We start from the raw sequence: 26,456 nt of genomic DNA, 5'->3' as shown, positions 1-26,456 counted from the left end.
GAGGAATAAGAGAAAAAAATGCACAAAAATATGCACACTGACAAAGAAAATAAACAAAATGACTCCAAAAACACAATAGTACCAAACATTAGAATAAAAATTTACAAAATTAAAACAAAAATTGACAAAATTTAACTAAAAATACATAAGCAGACTACAAAAGAACACAAACACACAATTTTTTTTTTAATATACAAAATGTTCATAAAAACACACAAAATGACTCCAAAAACAACAAAACAACAAAAATAAAGAAAAAAAATACACAAAAATGACAGGAAAATATGTACTGACAAAGGATATACGCAAAATGATTTTAAAAACATGTAAAAACAGACAAAATGACACCAAACACACATAAGTACACTAGAAAAAAAACACAAACACACAAAAAATCAATAAAAAAGCAACTTAATTACAGTACGTACAAGTATTAGTAATCCATTACTTTCACCTATGTTCGTTCGACGACAATAACAAGAGCTGCAAAAGCACTAAAAACCAAGAAAATGTCTAAAACATGTTCCTTAAAACACTGTAAACATCCCCCATGTCAGTCTGACTCCTCAAATTACCACATGACACACACACGCACGCACGTACAGACACACACACACGCGCGCACGTACGCACACGCGCGCACGTACAGACACACGCGCGCACGTACGCACACACACACACACACACACACACACACACACACACACACACACACACACACACACACACACACACACACACACACACACACACACACACACACACACACACACACACACACACACACACACACACACACACACACACACACACACACACACACACTTTAACTGCCAGCATGGCTGAACTTCAGGTAAACATGACACATAGCACGCCCTCCATCATCTGTGTCAGAGACTCTACAGGCTGATGTTTTTACTCTTTGGGTTGTTGAGTAGATACACGGCAGCATCTCTGAGGGACGGACGACCTCCTTATGAAACACAGGTAATTATCTCCTCTCATTAAAAATTCTACATACAGACAGACAGTGTGGCAGTAGTGTAACAGCACCAAATCCCATGTAACTATGTAAAAAAAAATCTATTAATTTGTTTTATAAAGGAACTCTAGATTAAAATCTACAAAAAAAGCCTCCTTTTGAAGCAGGGGCGTCATCTAGTGGTCACATGATAATCCTGCATAAATGAAATGTGGCAGTGATCTACACATTTACAGAAGTAAGTAAGTAAATGTATTTATTAAGCACTTTTCACAGATAAAATTACAAAGTGCTGTACAAACAAAAGTGAGATTAAAACAACAGGAACAACATCATAAGATGCTAATAAAAGTTTAAAAAAAAAATCAATTTAACCAAAAGCGGGGTCTTCAAATGTTTTTTTTTTTTTAAAGAGTCCATACAGTCAAGCTCACAGAGGGACTGGTGTAGGCTATTCCAGAGTCTTGGTGCTACAGCCTGGAACGCTAGGTCTCCCCAGGTTTTAAAATGCGTCTTTGGGATCATAAGGAGACCCTGGCCTGATGACCGAATGGTGCGCCCGGAAGTGTAGGGGTACAACAAGTCAGTGATGTAATGAGGGTCCTGACCATGCATCACACGAAAAGTTAGGACTAAAATTTTAAACTCAATACAAAAATTGACTGGAAGCCATTGAAGACTGGATAGAATGGGGGTAATGTGGGATGTTCTGGGTGCTCCAGTCAAAAGTCTGGCAGCAGCATTCTGAACAATCTGAAGTCTGTTCAGAGTCGACTTATTAAAACAGGTGAAAACCAAATTACAGTAATCAACGCGTGACGAGATGAACGAATGGATGATCATTTTGAGATCGGATTTTGACAACAAATTCCTCACTTTGGAGATTTGCAGATAATTCGATGTTAACCAGTTTTTGATAGCAGATACACATTCCAGAAATTCAGATAAGAAGTGAAACTCTGAGTCATTGAAAGAGCAATACAGCTGAATATCATCTGCATAGAAATGATCAGACACATTTTTAAAACCACGGATTAATCGACCAAGAGGAATCAGGTATAATAAAAACAAAACAGGCCCCAGAACAGAGCCCTGGGATACTCCACATGACATGTTGGACACATTCGACATTACTTCGTTGATAGTAACATTAAAAGTTCTTCCATTTATATAAGAAGTGAACCACTGGAGAACAGCTCCAGAAAACCCCAGCTCAGATTTGAGTTGATCGACAAGTATAGATGTTGTCGAATAAATAAACATATAAAATAGGGATTGGCCAACTTTTATCACAGCGGGGGTCACAAAACTGTGATTTTATCTGATTTAAAGGGTTACATGACCAACATTCACGTCAGTATTTAGAATAATGACCAATCTGAGAAATAAAACAGGAGAGAACAAAGGGTTGGTGTGTTGTTGCTGTGTTTGTGTATTGTTTTCTTTTATTTTCTATGATTTATTTTCCTTTTGTGTACTTTTGTTGTCATGTTTATTTTTCTCTAATTTTCTGTAATTTTTTCATTGTGTATAATTTGTTTGTCTTTTGCACATTTTCCTCTCAATTTCTGTTTGTTTTCATTTTGTGTTTGTCCCCCCCATTTTGTGTATTTTTGTTGTCAATTTGCCTATTTTTCTCTCATTTTATATATTTTTCTCTCATTTTGTTTTTTATTTGTTTTCATTTCATGTAATATGGTTGTCATTTTGCCCATTTTTCTTCATTCATTGTAATATTTGTGCCACGCCTAAAATGAACATCAAAAATTGCTCCAGAAATACACAAAAATGACAGAAAAATAAAATAAAATTTTACAAAATGACATCAAACATTGACAAAATTACACTAATATCACATAAGTAGACTACAAAAAAACACACACACAAAATGAAAGAATATACAAAATACACATCGAGAGACAAAATACACAAAAGGACTCCAAAAACAAAATACACTGATCATTAACAAAAATAACAGGAAAATGTACACATTGACAACAAAAACACACAAAATCCTTGGTTATTTACTGTATAATTGCTCATATTGGTCATAATTCTAAATGCTGACATAAATGAACCCCGCTGTCATAAAAATAAAATAAAATAAAAAATTACCCATCTCTGAAATGGCGTCATCCTCCCGCTACGAGACGCTGTTGGACCATTTAAAGCAAGTATTGCCAAACATTTAATTTCATTGTTTGTGGGGGGTTTTTTGCAGACATTATAAGGTAAATTTGTCTTTTTGTTTGCGACCGACCGACCGACCGACCGACCGACAGACCGATAGATAGATAGATAGATAGATAGATAGATAGATAGATAGAAGTCAAACCTTACCTGTCCATGTCTTCTGCTGGGGGATAAAGTAATATTTGTTGCCCAGATGATCGGTGCCCACGTGTTCCCGCACGACTCCGAAAGTTCGCCGAAGAAGAGCAGCGACCCTGCTCATGTCTGTAGGAAACCTTTATTATAAATGTCTATATATATCTATGTGTAGGACACCAACAGACCTTTAGGCTGTTAGCAAACACATATAAACACCTCTGACTGTCCACTTCCACCTTCACTACTCACTCTTAGTAATCTCATCTGTGATTGGACAGCTCCGCTAAACTAAACCAATCACTGCGCTTCTAATTGAACACGTGATGTAATCCAAGATGGCGGCTCTTTGTGTTGACTTTCTGCTAGCTTAAAATAGAAAACTAACCATTAAAAATAGATTTAGTTATTAACATGAATACATCTTCTTTTAAACAAGTGACATTTAATACCCGGCCGGAATGACAGATACGTAGTATTATATGGAATGCTACGTCTCTAGTGTGAACAGTATGTTAGCGCTTAAGCTAGGTTAGCTGGCAACCGTGCGTTTTTCATGTTCCCTGTGCGGATTTTGTCTTAAAGGTGAGGAGATGCTGGGCTTCCTAACAGCCCGACAGGCAGGGCTGGATGATCCTCTCAGACTGAGAAGAGCAGAATCAACCAGGAGGTGAGAAATAAATAATACACGTTCACTTAAAGAAATGCTATAAATAACAGAGTTCTTCTTCTTTGGTATTACTCTGACAATAATAACTGTACCTAATCATTTCATTTGTTGATTTGTTATGGTGTTCCCAGATATATCTGATGATTTTAGGACAAAATTCTTTCTTATTAGTCTATCTTGTGTTTTACAATTTCAATTTTATGTAGCAGACTTTTTTTTTTATTTTGTGCGCGCTCAAAATGAAAATTCAAAATTGCTCCAAAAACAAATAAATTCACAAAAGAACAAAAAATACCCAAAATTACATAATTAATGAACAAAGTAATATAAAATTATGGAAATATATACATACCTACCCCCAAAAAACCCCCACAAAAAAATCAAATGAAAATATACAATACGACTGAAATGACTCCCATAACTCAGAAAAATATACAAAAATACACATACACACACAGATATATATATATGTGTAGAAAAAAACCACACCAAAAATTAAAACATACAAAAAACAGATGGGGAAATATCCACAATAAAAAGAAAAAAAGAAATTCCCACTGGAAGTTGTGCTTGCGATTTTTGGGAATTCTCAAGAATATAACCTTTTCGTGCAAATTTACTTGAATTAATGGAAGTTGAGAATACTTTTAGATAACTATTTTATGTCAAAACATAAATATTCACATCCATTCAATAAATAATACAAATAAAAAACACAGCAATTCAACTAGGCGGTTGCAAAATTTTGGAGAAAATTCAATGGGAATTAATGGAAAATGTTGCATTTTGGCCCTTAACAGGAATGTTAAATAAAGCTGAGAAAACTATATATTTTAGCATCATGAAAAATATCAGCCTCCGTTATTTTAAATGACTACTAATCTTTGGTTAATTCAAATAAATAATTCTCATGAAAAGTAAAAAAAAAAAAATCCTAAATACCCCAAATGCTGAGTTTAAGTTCCTGTTGAAGTTTACCAAAAAATGTTCCACCCCTTTCCAAACAATTGGCTACAGGGTTAAAATGTTTTCCATGTTGAGAACATTGTTACTGTAGTTTCTAACATTCTTCTCTATCTGTACATTTAAAGGGTTCTGGGATTGACGCTGAATCCTGACAGAGATGTGGATCGAATTCACGCCAACGGTGTCAATGCCATCGACATCGACGCCATCGAAGGCAGATAGTGAGTCACCTTGTGTTTAAAGTAAAGTAGGGCTGTCCACCAAACTATGTTTTTGCCTTTCTGATAAAATACTGATTTTCCAGCTTTGAGTATTGGCTAGGGCTGGGACGATCGTAATTTAAATTTAATTATTTCCTAAGATAATTTAGAGGACCTGAAAAAATAACCTCAATAAATCCAATGAAAACATCTGGAATAAAACTGCTGGATGGAAGTGCTGGAGCGGAGTCTGGAATGGACTGCTTTTATCAGAATGTTTATGTTACAGATTTTAGATGCAAACCAATATACAGTAATCCTATACTTGCTGATACCCATGTTACCGCCCCAATGTTACTTTTTACAGTAACTAGTACTGTAACGCAATATATTTTTAAATTAATAACGCCATTACCGTTACAATATGGTGCGTTTGTCCGTTACTTTGCTAGCAGCAGTGTACTTCCTGTTTATAGTGGCGCTACATATTTTTGCAGGATACTGTGCCAAACACGGTAAAACAGTAGAAGAAGCATTGCCAGCGTGTCTCTGTTTACATCACGTGCGCCAATCATGGCGAGTCAATGCGAGAGCAGGACGAGCTTCTCAGAGTGGAAATACGCGCATCACTTTTGTCTCCAAAAGATGCATCAGTGAAGCTAAGCTAACGCTGCGGCTGGATTTTAACGGACTGTGGCTGTTATCCAGGGACAGATCAGCCAAACTATTGCACGGTATGTTGTTGTAAATATGCAGCCTGTCGCTACTGCTGAGTCACCGCTAACAGCAGCTCTTTAACGTGATATGTTTAGCTTTGTGTAGCTGAGAAAAATGCTGTGAATTAGTTTTTCCACATTTATTTTTATAAGCATTTTCAACAGCAGAATGTGCACCTGGAATATGCACAGCTTACTTTACATTACTGTGCTAAGGCTGAAAAAACACTGTTTTAATTTTGGAGCAGCTGTTTTGTGCTTTATATGCACATCATTTATGGATGTTTTATAGCAGTTGATCAACAGTGGATTGTTATTCTATTACAGCACTGATATGAAGCTGTATGGACACAAATGACCCAAAATAAATAATACATTCTTTAATTCTAAGTACCTCAAAAGTTACTTTTTCCAGTAACGCATTACTTTTTGATGTAAGTAATCAAAATAGTGACTGAGTTACTTTGTGAATGAAGTGACTAGTAATGGTAACTATTTACTTTTTTTCAGTAACTGGCACAACACTGCTGATACCAGACTGCTATCTGGTGATCGGAACACTCTTATTTTGAAGTACTGTAATTTTTGTAAACCCAATGTTTCGCTTTATTAAATTTTTAGATGTTATTAGCATTAGGATTTTAACCCTTAAAAAACATTACACACTTTGAGCTTAGGTACCAAAATGGTACCCTTCATAACAGTGTCTTCAAAATATTTTTTCTCACTTTCACTCTTTCCAACAACTTCAGACTTAACCATACATATAAAGTTTTCATTATATTTCTGTATTTTTTAATGTCTTTTGTGTCATTAAAACATTTTTTCTTCAATGAGAAAAACACAAAGTAGGCCTTTTTTTTTTTTCAAAAAATAAGGTGCAAAGTGAAATATTTGGTATGAGGTTATTACAGCCTTGTGTAGATCAATAATTGATAGGAATATTGGTTTAGAGATATGAGAACCTGCACTGTTTGAGCTGAGGTATCAAAATGGCACAAGTGTCTTCAAAATGTCATTTATACAAGTTGAATATTATGTATTTTTTGTCCTGCATCAAGAATTAAACATTCAATGCATGAAAAGGGCTTCACAAAGATTTTTCTAAATGTATTTTAAGTCACAGTTTTCTATTTAATTTTTAAAGCTCCTGTAGTTGAGCTGATTCAGAATTGACGGCTGAAGCCTTTAGATTACGATCGGTGATATTTGTCAGTGATCATTTTCAATCTTTTTCCTCTGTTGTTAGCATGTTATCTGGAGGAGCAGATGGAGTTATTGTTGTATATGACTTAGAGAACTACAGCGGAAAACCTCAGTACACCTGCAGAGCTGTCTGCACAGTGGGCAGGTAATCATTATTTTCACCACTAGAGGCCAGTGTTACGTTACAGTACAAACCATTCTCACCTTAGGCTCCTTATTACACATAAATACTTTGTTTGTTACCAAAAGCTGCTGGAGACGAGGATTTCCATCAAATAAAGACATAGTCTCATAGATCAATCGATCATTTGCTCAAAAAAATAAACATGTAAAAATGATTGAATTTGTGCTCAAATGCTTATTGACATTTTTGGAAAAGTTTGGTGCACTGCATCATGGGATGTGGAGTCCTGTAGACCAAGTGTTCTCAACCTTGGGGCAGGACCCCATTTAGGGTCACCAGAAGCCTTCAAGAAACTAAGAATATTTTTTGCACACAGATCATTTTTGCTCATTTTTACCCTTTTTCTGCACCTACACCAAACTTTCTTTTTCTTGCCATATTTATGTTACTTTTAATGTATTTTTGCTACATTACTCCCATTTCTGACACTTCTCCATCAAATTTCAATGCCTTTTCTGCACATTTTTTCCTCTTTCAAGACAATTTTGACACTTTTATAAACCATTTCAACCTAATGTCACATCTGTTAACCCATTATTGTCACTTTTAACCTCTTCTCACGTTATTTCATGCTTATTTCTTGTCAATTCAACCACATGTACCATTTGTCATGCCCACACCTATTGTTCCTTTTTTTTTTAAATTAAATAAAATTATATTAATTTATAATTAATTAACTTTTCCACCATTTTTGGTCTCTTTTAACCAATTTTATTTCTGATTAAAACAAGGATTTACATCTTTAAAATGACTATATATTATAGCCCAAAATATTAAATAAACGGATAACATGGATAACAATGGATTTTATTCAGATGAATAAATAAAAGCGGTTATCACAGATTCATTGAACAAACTTTCGAGCAGAAATTTCAACCTTTTTGCCTTTTTTAAAATCTATTATTGATCTATTAAATAGGCCTACACTATGTTTGTATCTGATTAAAAAATTATCGTTTCCAGCAGCTTTAAAAGTTTCAACAATAGAGCCAAGAATATTGTGAGTTTTTTCCCATTAAAAAAAATCTACATTTTGATCATGCACAGTTAATATTTGTACATCATTTATGTTTTGTTGATTTATTTCTCCATGTTTTCAGGTCAAGTCGATACGTCCACAAGTTCAGTGTGGAGACGGTGCAGTGGTATCCCTACGACACTGGGATGTTTGTCTCCAGTTCCTTTGATAAAACCATGAAGGTGTGGGACACCGAGACACTAAAGGTAAGTCATGGTAACCCTTACACTTCTCAGAGCTGGGGTGTCAAACTCATTTTCACTCAGGGGCCAAACACCAAGTACTTTGACATCTAGTATCCAGATTTTAGGTGACGGAGGAAAAAAAGCGATTTCCACATAGTTTGTACTTCCACATGTGAAAGATATCTTTATCCCAGTAATAAATGACAGATAAAAATAAATAAAAAAATACAGTGGTCATGTGATATAAGCATGGTAATGTAATTTGAAATGTAGAATCAGCTAGTTTAAACTGGCAAATAATGGGCATGACAAATTGTGAATGTGGTTAAATTGGCAAAAATTAGCCTGAAATATGGTGAAAAGAGGTTAAAAATTACAACAATGGGTCAACATATGTGACATTAGGTGGAAATGTGGTGGAAAGCATTTAAATATCCTGAAAGTGGAAAAAATGTGCAGAAAAGGCATTGTAGTTTTATGGAGAAGTGTCAGAAATGGGAGTAATGTAGCAAACATGCATTAAAAGGAGCAAAAATATGGCAAGAAAATGTGATGAAAATAGGTTCAAATATGGCGAGAAAATGTGATGAAAATAGGTTCAAATATGGCAAGTTTGGTGTAGTTGCAGAAAAACTGTAAAAAATAAGGTTATTAAGAAAGTTTATTATCTAAATTATATTGTAAATCCTTGTTTTAATCAGAAAGAAAATGGGTTAAAAGTGATCAAAAATGGTGGAAATGGTGGTGAAATGGGATTTTAAAAACCACAGAAATTGGTTAAAAGTTGCTTATAAGAGTGGACAAAAATGGACAGAAAAAGTGGTCAAAAGGGTTCAAAGTGTCAATATTGGAACAATAAGTTTAAACTGGCCAATAATAGGCATGAAAAATGGTGAAAAGTTACAAGTTTATAAGTGCTGAACATGTTGTGAAAGTGAAAAAGAACCCCTGTTCTTAAGCGCCTTGAGTTTGACACATGTACTAGGAGCTGTTCTTCATTTTATAGCAGTTTGGCTTTGTTCTTTCTACCTCTCTGTGCCAGCGTGGTCACACCAGGCCAGGCTGGAGCTGTGCTTGTGTTACACTGACACCGGGGTGACTCCGAAGGGTCAAAAAAGGGACACATTAGTATCTGACAGATTAATTCAGTTTGAATCACTCACACACTTTGTATTTAAAGCATTTATAATATTTACTACAGTGTTCCTGAGGGTTATTTTCCTTGCTTGTGCACACAGTAGTGTAGACTTTTATTTTGTTAAAGCAAACAGAGCCTCCTCTGTGTGTGTGAGTCCTGGCTGGTGCTGGGACACACTGACAGTCGAGGCTTTTTATATTTGCATTGTGACCAACAGGGCTGCTTTTGTTGGTTTCCAGAGCTGCTCTGCCTTCCCTCACCACTTGTTTTTTATTTTTATCACAGCCTATTGTTGACCTACGTCACTCAACACTAGTGGAAATACTAACTTGTAAAAATATTCTCATATATCAGGGCTGTCAAACTCTTTTATTTCAGGGGCCAAATACGGAGCAGTTCATCTCAGATGGGCCGCAGATTTTAGACAGGAAAAGATGTAATTCAATCATTATTGTGCTCTAGTTTGCACTTCCACGTATAAATAAACTATAAAAGATGTGCGGCACTGATAATATCGAAGCAATAAGTGACAGATATCAGTCCCTGCAGGATCTTCACTTTCAATTCATTTGATTTTGTGACCAATTTTTATGTAATTTGGGGAAATTTTGTGGAATAATTGGAAGAAAATTGCAGGATTTGCAAAAAATGTATAATTTGAGAGTAAAGTGAGATTAAAGGAAAATGTGAGCTTCATTGAATTTGTCTAGTGAAGATATCTACAACTGAATTAGGGTCGTTAGTAATTTACACAGTGATTTATGGATATACGGGTCATAAAAAAAACAATGAAAATTGTGCTACTTTCGCACCTCCACTCTGGTAGACGGCGCCGTAGATATAATAATAATAATAATAATAATAATAATAATAATAAATAGGATGTTTTGCAGCAATATGTTTTGACTCATTTTGTCCTCTGAATGATCAATATCTTCTGAAGAACATATACTACAGCAACATGATTTTTTATCTCTGTTTAATTTTGATATTAACTGGGTTGAATATCGCAATATATTGTGATATCACGATACTGTGATACTATCGTATCGTGACCCAAGTATCGTGATACGTATCGTATTGCAACATCCTTGTGCAACATCCTTGCCAATACTCACCCCTAGTCACCAAAGGATTTAGGGAGGCAAGCAACTGGTTTAGCACCCTTTATTTCAGGTCTTAGGGAACCTCAGTCTTACTAGTAATTACAGTATACTGTTTTTAGTCTATTAGTAGGACCAGTAAAGCCAAAATATTCACTAGTAGTACTAGTAGTCTTAATGCACATGAAGTAGGAGGGGTTAGAACCAAATCCAGCTCCCTGATTGGTCGGAATACTTTTAAAAAGTATTAGCTTTTCTCTGACCCCTTAGCTTACTCGTAGTACTATTGACACTTTTTGCTTCACTAGTAGTAAAGCGTAGTTGTGCACTAGTTATATTAGTTGAGTTGAACAACTGATGTCACATTTATGCTCATAGGCTTATTTTTTCCTGGTTTCCACACCTTACTTGTGTGTGTGCGTGTGTGTTTATTAATGTCTCTCACTGTATGTTCTGCAGCCTGCTGAGGTGTTTGAATTTGAGGACACAGTTTACAGTCACCACTTGTCTCCCATCGCCCGGAAACACAGCCTTGTTGCAGGTGTGTGTGTGTGTGTGTGTGTACAGGTGATTGTAATGGATTACAGGTAATCATGTTACTCTAATTGAGTTGCATTTATGGGTACTTGTACTTTTTTTGAGTAGATTTCTAAATCAGTAATTTTACTTGTACTTAATTACATTTTAAAAGAAGTAAAGTAATCTCTAACATTTTACACTCAATCGTTACTGAGTAAATTATTATTTCTTGTTTTAAAATGATCAACGGACATTGTTAAACTACAAAAAATAAAATAACCAGAGAGCAATCAAACGCATCATATCATAGCCGACCAATCAGATTCAATGCACGGCGCCAAAACAGATTGATTGGAAGTTATTTTCTCAGAGCATTTATAAGTTTTTAAGTTTATTTATTTTTAATTATTATTATTCATCAATTATTTCAGCATGATTTTTTTTTATTATTTTGAATTGAATTTATTGTTGTTATTTTATTTTAAAAAGAATTGTATGTTTTGACCAACCTTTTATTTTTCTACAGATGCCTTTGTGGAAAATAAATTAATATTTGGTCTCTTCCTTTTTAAGTTTCTACATGAGATGTTTACTGTATGCAAGGGACCCGAACCAAGATGTATTACCAAAAATAAACGTGGGGGGTGAAAGTAACTAGTACCTTTTACTTTGAGTACTATTTAATTGAGCTACTTTTTACTTGTACTTGAGTATTTTATGCATGACTTACTTACAGTAGCTGAGAAGTGCAGAATACATTTACAAATTCCACAACAAATTTACAATTTTGAAAACAAATACACATAATTATCTAAAAAAAAAAAAAAAAATACAAATGGCAAAACACAGATTTACCTTGGCTACTTTACAGCTTGCCGCACCTACTTCTGGGGTCTCGGACCCTCCCATTACGTATGATTTCACGCAACAAATGAACAAATAACAGTTTTACAAAAGGTCAAAACAAATGAACAAATATGGAAACACTTTTACGCTTATAATGTGCCATTGTAAATCTGTATCCACATTTGTAAAAGCTGCTTTTTGTATTTTTTTATAATAAATTATGTTTGTTTTCAAAATTGTAAATTTGTTGTGGTATTTGCAGATATGTTTTGTATTTCTCAGCCATTGTACTTATTTATGCTTGTACTTGAGTACAATTTCAATCAAGTAACAGTACTACTTGAGTAGGATATATCAGTAGTAGGGCGAGGCAATATATTGTGACTCAAGAAATATCGAGTTTTCTGTTTTGGTGATATAGAAAATGATGCCTATATTAAGATATATCTATTTAGCAAGTATTTAGTAATATTCATAGAGTCAAACTGTGTCCTTTACAATATTTTCATATTTCTGAGATATAAATTATAGCTTATTTTGTGTTAAAATACTCGTTTTAGGAGTTGTTACTTTCTCTTCTTCTCAGAACAGCATAAAAAGCACAGTTGAAGGATTTCTGAGTGCTTTCTAACCCCGACCTTCATCTAAACAAGCCACACTACACTCACACGTGCTGTCCCTTAGAGGAGAAAAAAGACAAAAGTGTCATATTGTGCAGCTGTTTGTTAATAAATGTGCCTGTGTGGCATTTTTAATTAGCAATTTAACACAGAATTGTCTTTCTGGTAAGATTTTATTGAGTTAAAATTATCTAGATTAATATCGTATATCGCCATTTTCAGAAAAAATATTGAGATATGAGTTTTGGTCCATATCGCCCAGCTCTAATCAATACTCTACAACTCTGTGGAGGAGGAATCTGTTCACACTTCTTCAGCATTCTGTAGGGAAACAGAGATTCTTTAGTTGTTACAAAGCAGGACCAACTGGTTGCGTGCGTGCGTGCGTGCGTGCGTGTGTGTGCACACGTGGACCTTCCTCATACACACACACACACACAGACTAATTCCATTGACACACCTTTGTTTTTTACGGCCCATTCTTTTCTCTCCCTCTTGTTTTTTTTTTATTAACAGGCCGTAAAGATTTAAATTTGATCCTGGAAGTTTCTTCTTCACAATCAGATCCTTTTTCTGCTTACATTTCTGCAGTTGTTTTGTCATCGTTGTGTGTTGTTTGTGCTCGGTGTGTCCGTGTGTTTATTTTTATCTCTAAAAGCACGTTCCTTCCAATTCCACTCCTTATTCATGATTAGTGGGGCGTCTAAATTTAGTACTTACACCACTTTCCTTTTTTCTTTACTAACATAACCCTTTATTTACTTAAGGGAACCTTTAACCTAAATTATACAAAGGCAACTGACAGACTATCCTTGTGTGAATCAGACGAGATTGCTGCAGATGCAATAAAAAGCACCTGCAGCAACTATTCTGATGCAATAAAAAGCTCAGAAAGGTTTGATAAGGTTAAGGCAGGGTATTTCAACTTTGGGGTCGTGACCCCATGTGGTGTCGCCTAAAATGTCTAGTAATAATAAAATAAAATAACAAATGATCTTCGATTTATTGATCTATGAAAAATAGTCTCTACTAGCTTTAATATTGTTTAAAAAGTTATTTACACATTAAGAAGTAGCTCACAGTACATTTGGTGCATTTATTGTTCTTATTTAATCATATGGTTCTTTCTCTCTTTTTTCAGTTGGAACCAAAAGCCCCAAAATCCAACTGTGTGACCTGAAGTCTGGTTCCAAGATTCACGTTCTTCAGGGTTAGTCTTTGTAACCGTAACCTACAGCTGATATGTTTTTATAATCCCAGGCATCATGTGATAAAAAAAAAGAACAAGTAAGTAATTTCTGTTCCTGTCTGTAGGTCACAGAGGTGAAGTCCTGTCTGTCAGATGGTCTCCGAGATACGAACACATCTTGGCCTCTGCCAGGTAAGCTCCGTGAGAACCGTCACCTCCTTTGGCCTCAGATCAAAGCACGAGGACAGACACCATGGTGTCACGTCTTGTACCAGGTCCATCTGGTTATGTTAAAAACACAACATCAAGTATAATGCTGCTGCTTTACCACCACAGCTCTATGGTCTGCCCCCCCCCCCCTTCAGAAAAGCATATGGTGGAGGTAATCTCCACCTGCTTGATGCTGTGTTAGACTTGCTAATTAACCCACTGGGATCTGTGTGCATCTGTAAGAGGTTTACAAAAACAAACGCACACAAAGCTGGACCATATTCTCCATCTTCTGTCACAGAATTCATTCCTATCAGTTTGTTTAGAGTTGTGTGTCCACCGTCTGTTTTTCTACATCTATGTGTTTGGTTTTTTTTTATGGATAAAGTTTCCTGCAGGAAGTTAAATAAAATAAAATGCCTGTTGTCTCTTTCAAAGTGCAGATAGTATGGTGAAAGTATGGGACGTGCGTCGTGCTGCGGGTAGTCTGTTCACACTGGACCAGCACAACGGAGACAAGTCTAAAGCTGCTTCTGAAGCAGGTACAGATACCTTCACCACTAATTATAGTATAGCTGCTGGAGCATGAATGAAAAATAGTTAGGCTCTACTAGTACTCACGTGGGGTTTACTAGTGTGTGAGTAGTGTACACTACTAGTAAGCATTAAGGTGCGTTCACACTGAACGCGACTATCGTTGCTTAAATCGCTCGTAAAGAGTTGCTTGAACATATTCGCGCTGTTTGATCACTTTATTCTACCCCAGTGCTGTGATGATCGTGGGAGTGACATGGGAACAAACCTTTTGCCGATTGGATGTCGCGACACGGAGTTACTCAAAGTCACTTGAAAAGTTCAACATTTTGAACTTTCAGCAACTTCCAGCAACTCAGATTTGGCGGTCCCATCGGCTGAGCCAATGAAACGACAGGGTTTCTAATGATTGGGAATGGGACAGGTGTGCCCCAGTGGCTTTGAAAAATAACATATCTTAAGAGATGAGAATTCATCAAGCAAAGGGGCGGATGGTTTAGGGAGCAGAGGCAAGGGAATCACATCGACCGTCAATTGAAGCACGGGACGGGAACAAAACCACAGTTTACAGTGCATCATCACTCATGTCACTGAAGAGATTGGTACAACCACCAAAATGCCGGTGGAGGGCTCCACCCAGCCACAGAGAAAATCGAAGAGATCAAAAGCAGAACTTCAAAGGAAGAGATAATAATAATGATAAACTTTATTTATATAGCACTTTTCAAAACACATCTTACAAAGTGCTTTCCAAAGGCGAGCTATACATTAGAAAATAAAGGATGTATAGTTTTGGTCAGAGATTAGGAACAGTTTAAAAAACAGAAACATAAAAACAAGTTAGACGTTACTAAAAATCAGGGAAGGCTCTCAAATAAAAGTATGTTTTAATGCTACGTTCACACCGAATGCGTTGATGTGGCACCGGACGCATGCGCCGCACGAAACGTTACGCATGTGTCACAGAATCAAAAAATGTCCCCATTCGCTTCATATGTGCGTCTGAAGCGAAGCCCCGCCCACCAGCGACACATCCAACTCGGTGAGTTTCACTGCCTTTGGAAGCGAGGAGCTGCGCTCCTTTTTCTCCTCTCATAAACATAAACCACCAGTGGAAAAAAGCCGGTGTGATTATGTGGCTAATGCTATTCTAGCTCAGTGCTACAGAGAGGACTTTTACCCGCTACTACCACCTCCTCGCTGATTCTCCTCCACGCTAAATCCTTCCTAGTCCGGTCCCGGTTATAAAGGCCGTGTCATACAGCTCCAGATGGTCACATACAGCTTCTACTCCATGGTTGAATGGATGAACAGACCGGTGTTTGTGTTGACGGCCTGACGTCATCATCAACAAAGACTCTGATTGGCTTTCGTCATACAAACGCATAAGTTCAATATTTTTAGTTCTTGCAAATGTGCGGATAAGCGTAAAATCAGGAGCGTGCTCGCACTGCCAACACTCTTGACGTGCAGATTGGACCGCACCGCCGCACAGGAAAGATTTCACATCTGGGACGCATCTGTCCATTCACTTTGTATATAATCTGGATGTACGGACATTTCGTGAAGCATCCGGTATGAGCGCAGCATAAGAAGTCACCACCCTGTAGCTGGCCACCTTTGATGAGGGTGTCTGGTGTTAAAAAGGCTGAAACATCCCCTGATTCAAAGGGACACTATTGATGATGCGTTCCAAATTTACATTCTTCTCATATCTGAGACACCGCTCCCACGGCACTCTTAAATGGTAAACCTCATGTTGATTTCCATCTTTTGGCACAAATGACAGTCTAACATCACGTCCCGTGTTTAATGATTTTTTCTTCTCCTTCTTTTCATGCACTAGTAAACCAGTATTGAGTACATGTGCTCCTAATCTGAGTACGAGTAGAGCTTAACTATGGTTGATATCACATCTATGCACAAAAGCCTTTTCATATTCACCTCCATCTCTCCTTAAATCCCTTCACAAAGCATTTTTGTTTTATGACCAGGATGATTTTTCTTTAGACGACGATTAAAGATAAACTTCTCGATAATTAATAACATTCTCATGAATAGCGGCACTCAAAGTTTGCCTTCTAACCCAAGGCAGCATATAGATAGATGCATATAGATAGATTTATAGATCATAGATCATAATACTGACCAATTGACGAGTGTGATTGAAGGAATAAGTGACCAACGCACTCTTCCAATGTTTCCATTCTCGTCCTTACACAGTGAACACAGCCCATAATGGGAGAGTTAATGGTCTGTGTTTTACTGGTGATGGTCTCCACCTCCTCACCACTGGTACTGATGACCGCATGAGGCTGTGGAACAGCGGCACTGGGGAGAACACCCTGGTAAGTTCCACCTGGAGGCTTGTTTTTTTTTACAATGAATACATCAGCATGTGTGGTTCACCTAATAGGGACTCAGAAAAACACCCAAAATGACTCCAGAAAATGCCAAAACTGTATAAATACATAAAACTGATGAAAAAATACATTAAAGGACAACAATGATATGCAAAATGGCACCAGAGATGCACACAAAGCACCAATGAAGCACATTAAAGAGATACAAAACAACAACAAAAACACACAAAACAACAGAAAAACACAAAACTATAAAACATTTTATATTAATATCAAAATAATCATAATAATATCCATATAAAGTCTGCTGTGCCTAAATCCAATTAATTATTTCCCTGTATCAATACAATCGATTGATTACCTTTTAAAACTGTTTTTGATTGATTAATGTCATCAGTAAGGACAACGAGCCGAGAACAGATTGACATAGTTGGATCATAGGAATATAAATAGATTCATTGATCTAACGGATGAATCGTTACAGCCTTAATTAGGGTCGGGCATCGTTTGTATTTTAACAATTCGGGAATTCCGATTCTCAATTTCGATTCCTGTTCTAAATGATTCTTGATTCCGATTCTTTGAGTTTTGCAGGTAAACAGGTCACAGGTTTCACAGGAGAATTTTTTCATTCGAAAAAGCTTTTACACAGGCCATTTTTATTAATTCACTCTTTTGATACAGTTTAATTTGGTTGCTGTACTGTAACTAGGGTATTCAATTACAAAGGTCCCCAACTGTAAAAGTGAAAGTTGCTGAAATAAAACTACAAACAAGTTGTTAGCGTCTAAAAACCAAAGAGCTACAGGTAGATGTGAAACAAAATGAAACAATCTCAAGCCCTGGAGCAGTCATGTGACAAATCAATCAACAGTTTTAGTTGAGAAAGATTATCATTATTCTAGATACAGTGTGTCACGGCAAATTTGCGGTTGACCTCATTTGGAGACATGATTTATTGCTCTGGTTGAGTGATGGAGTCCAGGCGAGGCATTGATGATTTTATAAAAAAGGTTTATTATAAAACTAAATAAAAAAGAGTACAAAGATGGACAAAATTAGTGACAGCCCGGGCGGACGTCCGATGATCGAGTGGCACAGTTCTAACTCATCACGTATATTCCCCCTCAGTCCCCCTCCCTCCTCCCCCCAGGAGATAAAGAGGACAGGGTGGAGGTGATAGAAGAGTTTGAAAAGAGACAGTTTCTTCTTTGGGTCAAAACAACCAGTTCTCTGGTATCTCCTGATTGTCGTGAGTGTTGGAGGTGTGTGCGTGTATGGTGTTTGTGTGTATGAATGGATGTGTATTGGGTGTGTATGTGTGACTATGTGAGTGTGTGTAGGCATGTGAGTGCATGATGCCACTGTGTCTGAGGGATAAGATGTGTTTTGGGAAGCTGACCTCGAGAAGAGAGCAGAAAACATGAGACAGCAGAAATGAAAAGTCTCAACTTAAAGCCTTAAAAAGAATAAGGTCTATGAGTAAATATGTTAATAAACATAACTAACAATTTTGGCCCTGACAAGTGGAAACAGAAACTATAAAAAATAGTTATAGTTTGAACTTGTTTACATTATAGGGAAGATATTATATACATAAATGTAATTGGAGCCACAAAAAAACACCACTTTAAAAAGAAAATAGACTAATATGAGACCTCTTTACAGTTATTTCAGCGGCGATGATGCGCTGGTGACGACATAATCCAAGGTGGAGGCAGCTCAAACTCCAGCCAAGACTATTTAATAAGAGCCTTAAAAGACATGGATATAATGAAAAGAGTGGATGGACGGAAGCATAAACATGCAGACTTTCACACGGACACACACAAACTTATTAAACACACACGGACCTCGATAAACGCGGTAAACGGAACAGGCTTCACTAGGACCCGGGGGCGGAGTAAATGCGTCCCCGTACTGCATGTACACAGCTGTAATATCGTCAAGTTTATCATTTTACCTGTTGTTAGAGCTACTATCTTTACCAGAGAGCAAATATTTATTCCTGATGATTGTTTTACTGGGATTTTTTACTGGTGATTAGTTCCTATCTCCCTTCTGCGCCACGGTCCAAACTGAAACCGCAGCCGGACACACACACACACACACACACACACACTGCAGTCGTGTTCTGAACGCACCTTATACAAACCCCGTGTAAACAAACGGAGCAAGCATCGGAAACCAACTCATGTGGGTATTTAGAATCGAATCAAAATGCAAACATCTTCGTAACAATTACGGAACTGGACGTTAGGAACCGGTTCCTGTTTGGAACCGCTTCTCGGTGCCCAACCCTAGCCTTAATGCATACAAATATTTGTTCTTGTCTTCCTGGTGTTTAATTAGACAAGAACAGATACACATTTACTAGAATCTTTAAACTCTACACATATCTGATGAAATTAGTCTGTTAGCAGTGGTTAATATTTCTTTCTGGGTTGATGTAGTTTTGCTGCGCAGAGTTGAAGCCCTTTTAACTTTTAATGTTTACACGACTCCTCCAGGCGTCTCAGGCTGTGATACTAACCAAAGTGAGAAATCAGAGCAGCTAGAGATCAACAAACAGCTGGAGGGCCTGAGCCAACACACTGCCTGTTTACATTTACCCTCAAGTCATGTAAAAAAACAAAAAAATAAAGTAGTATTTGCATTTCCAATGTGGTGCACGAGCCGACAGCAGCAGAGCAGCGTAACTTTACCCCAGAGCCCTGCAGGAGCTCCGTCACAGCCTCACAACCTCCTGTTTTAATTTGTTGCTCCGCTGCTTTGCTTTGGAGGGGTGGGGAGTTGGGGGGTTGGGGTGGGGGGGGTTACCATGGCAGGACTTTTTCCATTCAGAGGCTGAGGCTCAAACAAGTTAAAGGGCCAACAGCCTGATTTTCACTTTCAAAATGTGAAATTCATTTATTTATTTCAATAAGGATACAGGTGTAAGAAAGAATCTATTTTATAATGCGATATTTCACAGCGCAATTATCGTTTTGATCAAAAGATGTCCAAATCAAATTTTTTTATCATGTTTTTTAACGGGAAAAAAAACATTTCATTGTGCTAACATCTGCATAGTATGTAAACTCCATGTCACTAGGTGTCAGTGAACGCACCGTCAGGTCTTTTCTTTCCTTCTGATTTCTTATTATATTGATGTAAAAATTGCATTTTGTTTGCATTCTGACTTTATTTAATTTTGTGAAAAAACTGAAATATTGTTTATATTTCATCATATAATATTCTTGCAGAAACCTTACAATGTGAAAATATGTCAAAGTATGCTTCCTCTGTACGGATAGAAAAATATTTCACCGCACAATTATCGTTTTGATCAAAAAAAATTCCAAATCAATTTTTTTAATCATGTTTTTTAACAAAAAAACATTTAATTGCGCTAACATCTGCATAGCCCGTAAACTCCTGGTCACTAGGTGTCAGTGAACGCACCATCAGACCTTGTTAAACTACCTCACTCCTCAATGCATTTTAGCTGGAAGTTGATTACACTGTTTGCATAAAACATACTAGACACTTCTATAGATGTATGTGGTTATTATTATTATTTTTTTTAGAGAATCAGAATCTGTTACAGAAGCAAAAGTTAAAAATGTGTGTACCGTTTGTTCTTTGGTTATTCCATTTTGAAACCAAATCAAAATAACAAATAAACTGTGTTTATTTTGTTTTACTTTCATGAAGTCTGGACGTTTCAGTAAAAAGCTGCTCACGTTTAAAGTTAATTGTTTTATGATGTAGGCGTTGTCAACAGTGTTAAGGTCCAAATAGTATCCAAATAAACTGGTGACTGACTATGGACTGTGAGGAACAATAGATGTTAGAACTTCTACCATTTGACACTTTTGCAAAAACAGTTACAGCTTTTTTGAGGGCAGTAAAATCTTTATTTTGCACCTTATAAATTCCGATAACAGCAGCCATCAACACACACTGAAGTTGATCACAAGAAACTAGGAGCACCAGTAGATTCATTACACCACCTCTGGTTCCTTTGATCACATATCATATGCAGGCTTTTCGTAGCATTTATTCCTTTTGTTTTGATTCATTTATGTATTAATAACATTTCTATTCACCAGTTCATCAGTAATGTGACATGTGTTGCTCCTCTTTTTGTCCAGTAGTAAAAGTCCGCCCCCCTGTGTGTTCCTCTGTGTGGTAAGATTAAAACATGAAGCTCTCGTCCATAGTTTTCCTGTAAATATCCAAATATCACACAAACAAAACACGATTTAATTTTAAAACAAAAAAACCCTTCTTACTTTGTTTTTTTATTTCTCTATTTCTATTTTGGTTTTAAGTCAGTAAAAAAAAATAACTTCACTGTTTATTTGTTATTTGATTTGCTTTTAAAACGGATTAACTGAAGAACAAACAATACACGTGCTTGAATTACAGTTGGTTACTGTTTACTTGTAATTTTTTACTGTACTTGTACAGGTAAAATTTGTAATTATTGATATTGCCATATATTGTATATTGTGTTGTTTAGAGGCAATGCACAGCCCTAAATAAGAAGCGATTAAAAGTTCCTCCACACTCTGAAATGTTTATCTTTGCGATACAGGTTCAGATTTTTCTGTTTCCTTGTTTTTTTTGTCCCTCAGGTGAATTATGGGAAAGTTTGCAACGACAGTCGTAAACGGCTCCAGTTCACCGTGTCCCGTGGCTGCAGCCCAGAGTTTGTGTTCGTGCCGTGCGGCAGCTCAGTGGCCGTTTACGCTCTGCACACGGGAGAAATGATCACATTGTTACGAGGACACTACAACAACGTGGACTGCTGTGAGTTCCACCCAGACTACCAGGTTAGCACTCATCGTTATTGTGCTTTCCATTGTGTTTCTCATGTTTTGTATGAAAAGTCAGAAAGTGTTTCTCTTTTTTGGTTTTGCTGTGTGAACATGGCAACGTTTTTATCGAGGTAGATTAGTGACTTCATTATTCAAACAAACAAAAAAGTTTACTTCAATCAAAATGTAATATTTTCAGTCAAAGAAAAAATAGTTTAAATGCAAAAAAGAAATGTATATATACATATTTTGGGAATTTGGCCCCCTGGCCTTGAGTTTGACAATTTTTTTACGTTTTGTGCTCAGCATCTTGTTACATTATTGACCAGTTATTACATTTTGGGTTTTATTAAATGTTTTCAGGTTCTAACGCGCCATGACCTGATTCTTCTTATCTGTTTTTTTTTCCAAACATTGGTGTTATTTTAACACTGATGTATGTGGTGTCATCATCTACTTTCCCCCTCCTGAACTCTGAGGTCACATCATTACAACATCATGATTAACAGGGTGGCGTCTGCTTCCGGTTTCACACAAAGCTTCTTTATTTATGAACACACACACATGAATGTGGTTTGACTGCATGTCGCGCTCACTGAACTCCTGGGAAAAAAAAAAAAAGAAAAGGTGTCTGACCTCATGTTTACCTTCCATTGATTCCTCTCAGAACCATTGAGTTTGACCCCCCACCATCCCCACAGTCTTTTCCTGTTAGATTGCGTTATTAGCTTAAACGACATGGACGTGTGATGACGACATTGTTATTATGCGCACTTTCTTTTTAACGTGTGAACGTGTCTTTGTTGATTGTTTTAAAGGAGCTTTACAGCGGAGGGAAGGACTGTAACATCTTAGCCTGGATTCCCGTTCTACGAGAAGCAGATTTGGATCAAGATTCAAACGGTGAAAACAAGGTAAAAATCATCACAAAACATATTTGACAAAAACGTATTAGTTCTGTATTGCAAAGTTCATATTCAATGACAAGGCGTTTGTGAATTTAAAAAGATGGAAAAGTCTTATTTTGAGTGTCGGAGGTTAATAATTGTGAAGAAGAATATTAGTTATTATTCTTCAATAAGGGAAATTAACCTTTAATATTATCAGGTTAATTCCAGCAAGAACATATTGCACTAACTTGATATTATTGAATTAATTTTATTTTTTATCTTTTTTGATTTATTAATTGCATTTTTGTTATTTTAAAACAATTTGATAAAACTTTTTTATCAAAGGCATTTTTTTTTTTTTTTAAAGAATATTAGTTATTATTATTCTTCAATCAGGGAAAATAATCTCATATAATTAGGTTAATTTAATCTTCCGTCTTAATAATAAAAAAAGACAAATTGAACTTGCTGGAATTATTACGTGGAAGTCGGGAGGGGACACATCAAGCGATCAGCAGACACCTCTGAGGAAGACTGGCAGCTGACAGTCGAAACAAGTCAGGAAATTAAAGTCAATTTCCTGAAAGTCGTCTGAATAAATGAAACCTTAACATATTATTATCAGGTTATTTCTGAAAATGTTTTTTAAAATATTTCTCTTACATTTCTATTTAAACTATTACGTTGTGGTGAACCGATCGCACTAACTTTATTTTATTTATTTATTTCTAAATTTAATTTCACTTTTTAAAATCTTTTTTTATTATCTTATGATTCATTATTTTTTTTATTTTATTCATTTTTTAGAGTTTGCTACAATGCCTCCTTGTTTAGCTTTAACTTTTTATTATTTCTACAAAAAAATATAATAAATTCTGATTTTTCTATTATTTATTTATTTTTTCAAAATCTTTTTATTATAATTAATTGTAATATAAAAATATATGTATTAGGGGTGTCGAGATACTACTTTTTTATTGCCGGTATGATACCAATATAGCAGCCTCCTTGCGTATCGGTTGATATAGATATTGATCTAATATCAGCATGAATCATACTTATTTTGTAGTGTGGAATGTTAGAAAAGGTTTGATCTCGTGATGTCACTCAAACAGAGAACAATAGTCAGCAACAGTAGGGATGAGAAAAACTGACCCATTTATTATTAACAGATTGGTTACATACATTTTAACCTTCAACAGAATATCTACAATATTCTACAAAATAAATAAATTGGAAGAAAAAAAAAGACGGAAATTTGAATCCGATATTCGTTTTCAGGCTATCGGACCAATATCGATATCGGATCGTGACACCCATAATATTTATATATACAATTATTATTAATATTTTTTATTACATTTTTAATATTTGTATTATAATTAATTAATTTGTATTTGCGTTTTATTTTCTATTTTATTTCATTGTTTGCTAAAATGCCTCTTTGTTTAGCTTTAAAAAAACAATTATTTGCACATAAAAAGTGTTGAACATTTGAGGCGTTGCAGGATTACGTGATTGTTGTCACGATGACATTAAAACGAATGTAACATTCCTGAGGTTCCGTCGCACCTTTTCACCTACTACCCAAATACCAATAGCATTACTAAATCAAGTAGTAACTTCATAACTCTTTAAAAAATGTCTGGAATCCTATACCAATGTATGATGGTGAAATGGATTAACTTATGTATTATTTATGATTAATTTTGTATTAATGTCCTTTGCAGGGTGCTGCGGGCCAGACTTCCCTGAACTCTGCCTTTCAGGATGCCTGGAGCAGTGATGAAGACTAATGGGACTGGTTTTCACTCTGTGGTTTCATCATGCAAAAGGTCTAAATGTGTAAATCCTGTAAAAAAAATATGTCAGTTTGTTATTTTAAAAGTGGAGCTAATGACAGGTTTAATCAAATCGCACAGAACTGCCCTCAGGTGTGAAGGGTGTAAATAAATATGTTTTTTTAAAGCACATGATTATGCAAAGTTGTGATTTAAAAACACGTTTGTGTGTGTGTGTGTGTGTGTGTGTGTGTGTGTGTGTGTGTGTGTGTGTGTGTGTGTGTGTGTGTGTGTGTGTGTGTGTGTGTGTGTGTGTGTGTGTGTGTGTGTGTGTGTGTGTGTGTGTGTGTGTGTGTGTGTGTGTGTGTGTGTGTGTGTGTGTGTGTGTGTGTGTGTGTGTGTGTGGTAATAGTCGGTGGGTGAAGGATTTGTGAGCTTTGTAAACGGGTGTGGTGTCAGTGTTTTAGTCTGTGTGGGTTTCTGTAGGCGAGCCTGGAAAAGAACATTAACAACACGTGGGCTTTTTGTCATTACATGGAAACAATTGCATTTGTTCACCAAACAGCTCCGTCAGCTCTCACTGAAACCCACAGCGATGGTTTTTAACTTTGCATTATTTAATAGCTTCAAACATAAACTTAGTTATTAATGAATCAGTCTCTGATTATGATTATCGTCTGCAGACAGTGGCTGAGAAGTGCAAAACTATTTTACAAATACCTCACATCTCCATTTTTAAAAATAATTTAAACAAATGTTTCAAAAAAATCCCACAAATTACAAAACACTTTAGAAAGTTGAAAAACTTTGTTTTGTTTGTAAGAGTAAAAGTCTTTCCATATTTGTACATTTGTTTTCATCATTTGTTAAACTTTTTTTGTACTTTGTTCATTTATATGAGGTATTTGTAAAAGTGTTGCAGTAATTTGTTAATGTTTTTGGTATTTGTAAAAATGTTCTGCACCTCTCAGCCAATGTAGACAATAAAGAAATAACAAGAAATCGCTATTTTATGAATTTAGATTCAAATTAAAAAACACAGCCTTTAGTGTTTGCTTTGTAGATTAAAAAAAAGTCATAATATATGAGTTGCAGTGCCTATCTTTTTAGAAATTACTCTTTTACAACAGGGGTTCTCCACCTTGGGGCTGTGAGGGTGTCGCCAGATGCTTTCAGTAAACTTAGGAATATTTTAGGAACAATTTGAGACCATTTTTGCTCATTTTACTCTTTTTACTCCCATTTCTGCCGCTTCATCAAATTCCACTTTCAACACATGTTCAACACTTTTTCCACCACTTTTCCACCTAATGTCACATATGTTGACCCATTATTGTCTTTTTACACCATATTTAACCTATTCATGATTTGTCATGCCCATTAATTCCCCTTTTAAACTAATTGTTCCTACTTTTTTCTGCCACTTTTAAGCCAATATTGACACTTTGAACCCTTTGTACCACTTTTTCTGTCTGTTTTTATCCACTCTAATTTGCAACTATTAACCAATTTCTGTGGTTTTTAAAATCCCATTTCACCATCTTTTCCACCATTTTTGGTCACTTTGAACCCATTTTATTTGTGATTAAATCAAGTATTTCCATCTTTAAGATGACTATAATAATAATAAACGTTCCTGTATAACAGTGGATATTATTCAGATGAATAAATAAATGTGGTTATCACAGATTCATAGAACAATAGACCATCATTTTACTGACTTTATGGATGGACCCCAAAAATCTCTCCCCTTTATTCCCCCTTATAGATGGTCCTGTCTCCACATGACTGTTCTTCAATGTTCATGTCTCTGTTCAACCACCTTCAGCTACAGTGGGGGTCCCCGCTCTCTGGGACCTTTATTTAGGGGGTAGCGGGCTAGTGAAAGGGTTCAGAACCAGTGTTTTACAGGAACTTATTCATTAAATGTAGTTTGCACTGCTTGTAAAAATTAATAAAAATAATAATAGTAAGTAAATTTTTATTTATGAAGTACTTTTCAC

At 36.0% G+C, this 26,456-nt stretch overlaps 2 protein-coding genes across 5 annotated transcripts in view; one reads left to right on the top strand and one right to left on the bottom strand.

The window, feature by feature from the left end:
• The window catches only part of ndufaf2 (NADH:ubiquinone oxidoreductase complex assembly factor 2), a 31,442-nt gene extending 27,849 nt beyond the window's left edge, over nucleotides 1-3,593 (bottom strand). For both annotated transcript variants that reach the window (XM_028457216.1, XM_028457217.1), the window contains exon 1: nucleotides 3,323-3,593. In XM_028457216.1, coding sequence (XP_028313017.1) covers nucleotides 3,323-3,437 — 115 coding nt within the window. In that variant the 5' untranslated portion in view covers nucleotides 3,438-3,593. The remainder of the gene's footprint in view (nucleotides 1-3,322) is intronic.
• On the top strand, nucleotides 927-24,635 carry ercc8 (excision repair cross-complementation group 8). Of its 3 annotated transcripts, none has more exons than XM_028457214.1 (13): nucleotides 927-987; nucleotides 3,896-3,980; nucleotides 5,072-5,167; nucleotides 7,112-7,213; nucleotides 8,353-8,476; nucleotides 11,156-11,237; nucleotides 13,823-13,891; nucleotides 13,996-14,062; nucleotides 14,519-14,622; nucleotides 16,838-16,962; nucleotides 21,600-21,797; nucleotides 22,601-22,696; nucleotides 24,403-24,635. In XM_028457214.1, exons 2-13 carry the CDS (start codon nucleotides 3,904-3,906, stop codon nucleotides 24,466-24,468), a joined length of 1,206 nt encoding a protein of 401 aa, XP_028313015.1. In that variant the 5' UTR covers nucleotides 927-987; nucleotides 3,896-3,903; the 3' UTR covers nucleotides 24,469-24,635. The 3 variants fall into 3 exon arrangements, with proteins under 3 accessions (XP_028313015.1, XP_028313016.1, XP_028313014.1); XM_028457215.1 differs by lacking the exon at nucleotides 927-987 and adding an exon at nucleotides 3,191-3,213; XM_028457213.1 differs by lacking the exon at nucleotides 927-987 and adding an exon at nucleotides 3,620-3,820.
• The last annotated feature ends 1,821 nt before the right edge of the window (nucleotides 24,636-26,456 follow it).

Source organism: Gouania willdenowi, chromosome 9, assembly GCF_900634775.1.
Source record: "Gouania willdenowi chromosome 9, fGouWil2.1, whole genome shotgun sequence".
NCBI lineage: Eukaryota > Metazoa > Chordata > Actinopteri > Blenniiformes > Gobiesocidae > Gouania > Gouania willdenowi.
Note: the sequence above shows the minus strand (reverse complement) of the source record. Positions and strands in the feature narration are given on the sequence as shown.

What these genes read in the sequence shown, in the direction of transcription:
- ercc8 (XM_028457213.1), top strand. Translation starts at nt 3,793, where the DNA reads ATGGAATGCTACGTCTCTAGTGTGAACA. An exon ending in GACGCCATCGAAGGCAGATA is followed by an intron (nt 5,168 to 7,111) that starts GTGAGTCACCTT and finishes CTCTGTTGTTAG; the next exon opens with CATGTTATCTGGAGGAGCAG. An exon ending in GCACTGGGGAGAACACCCTG is followed by an intron (nt 16,963 to 21,599) that starts GTAAGTTCCACC and finishes TTTGTCCCTCAG; the next exon opens with GTGAATTATGGGAAAGTTTG.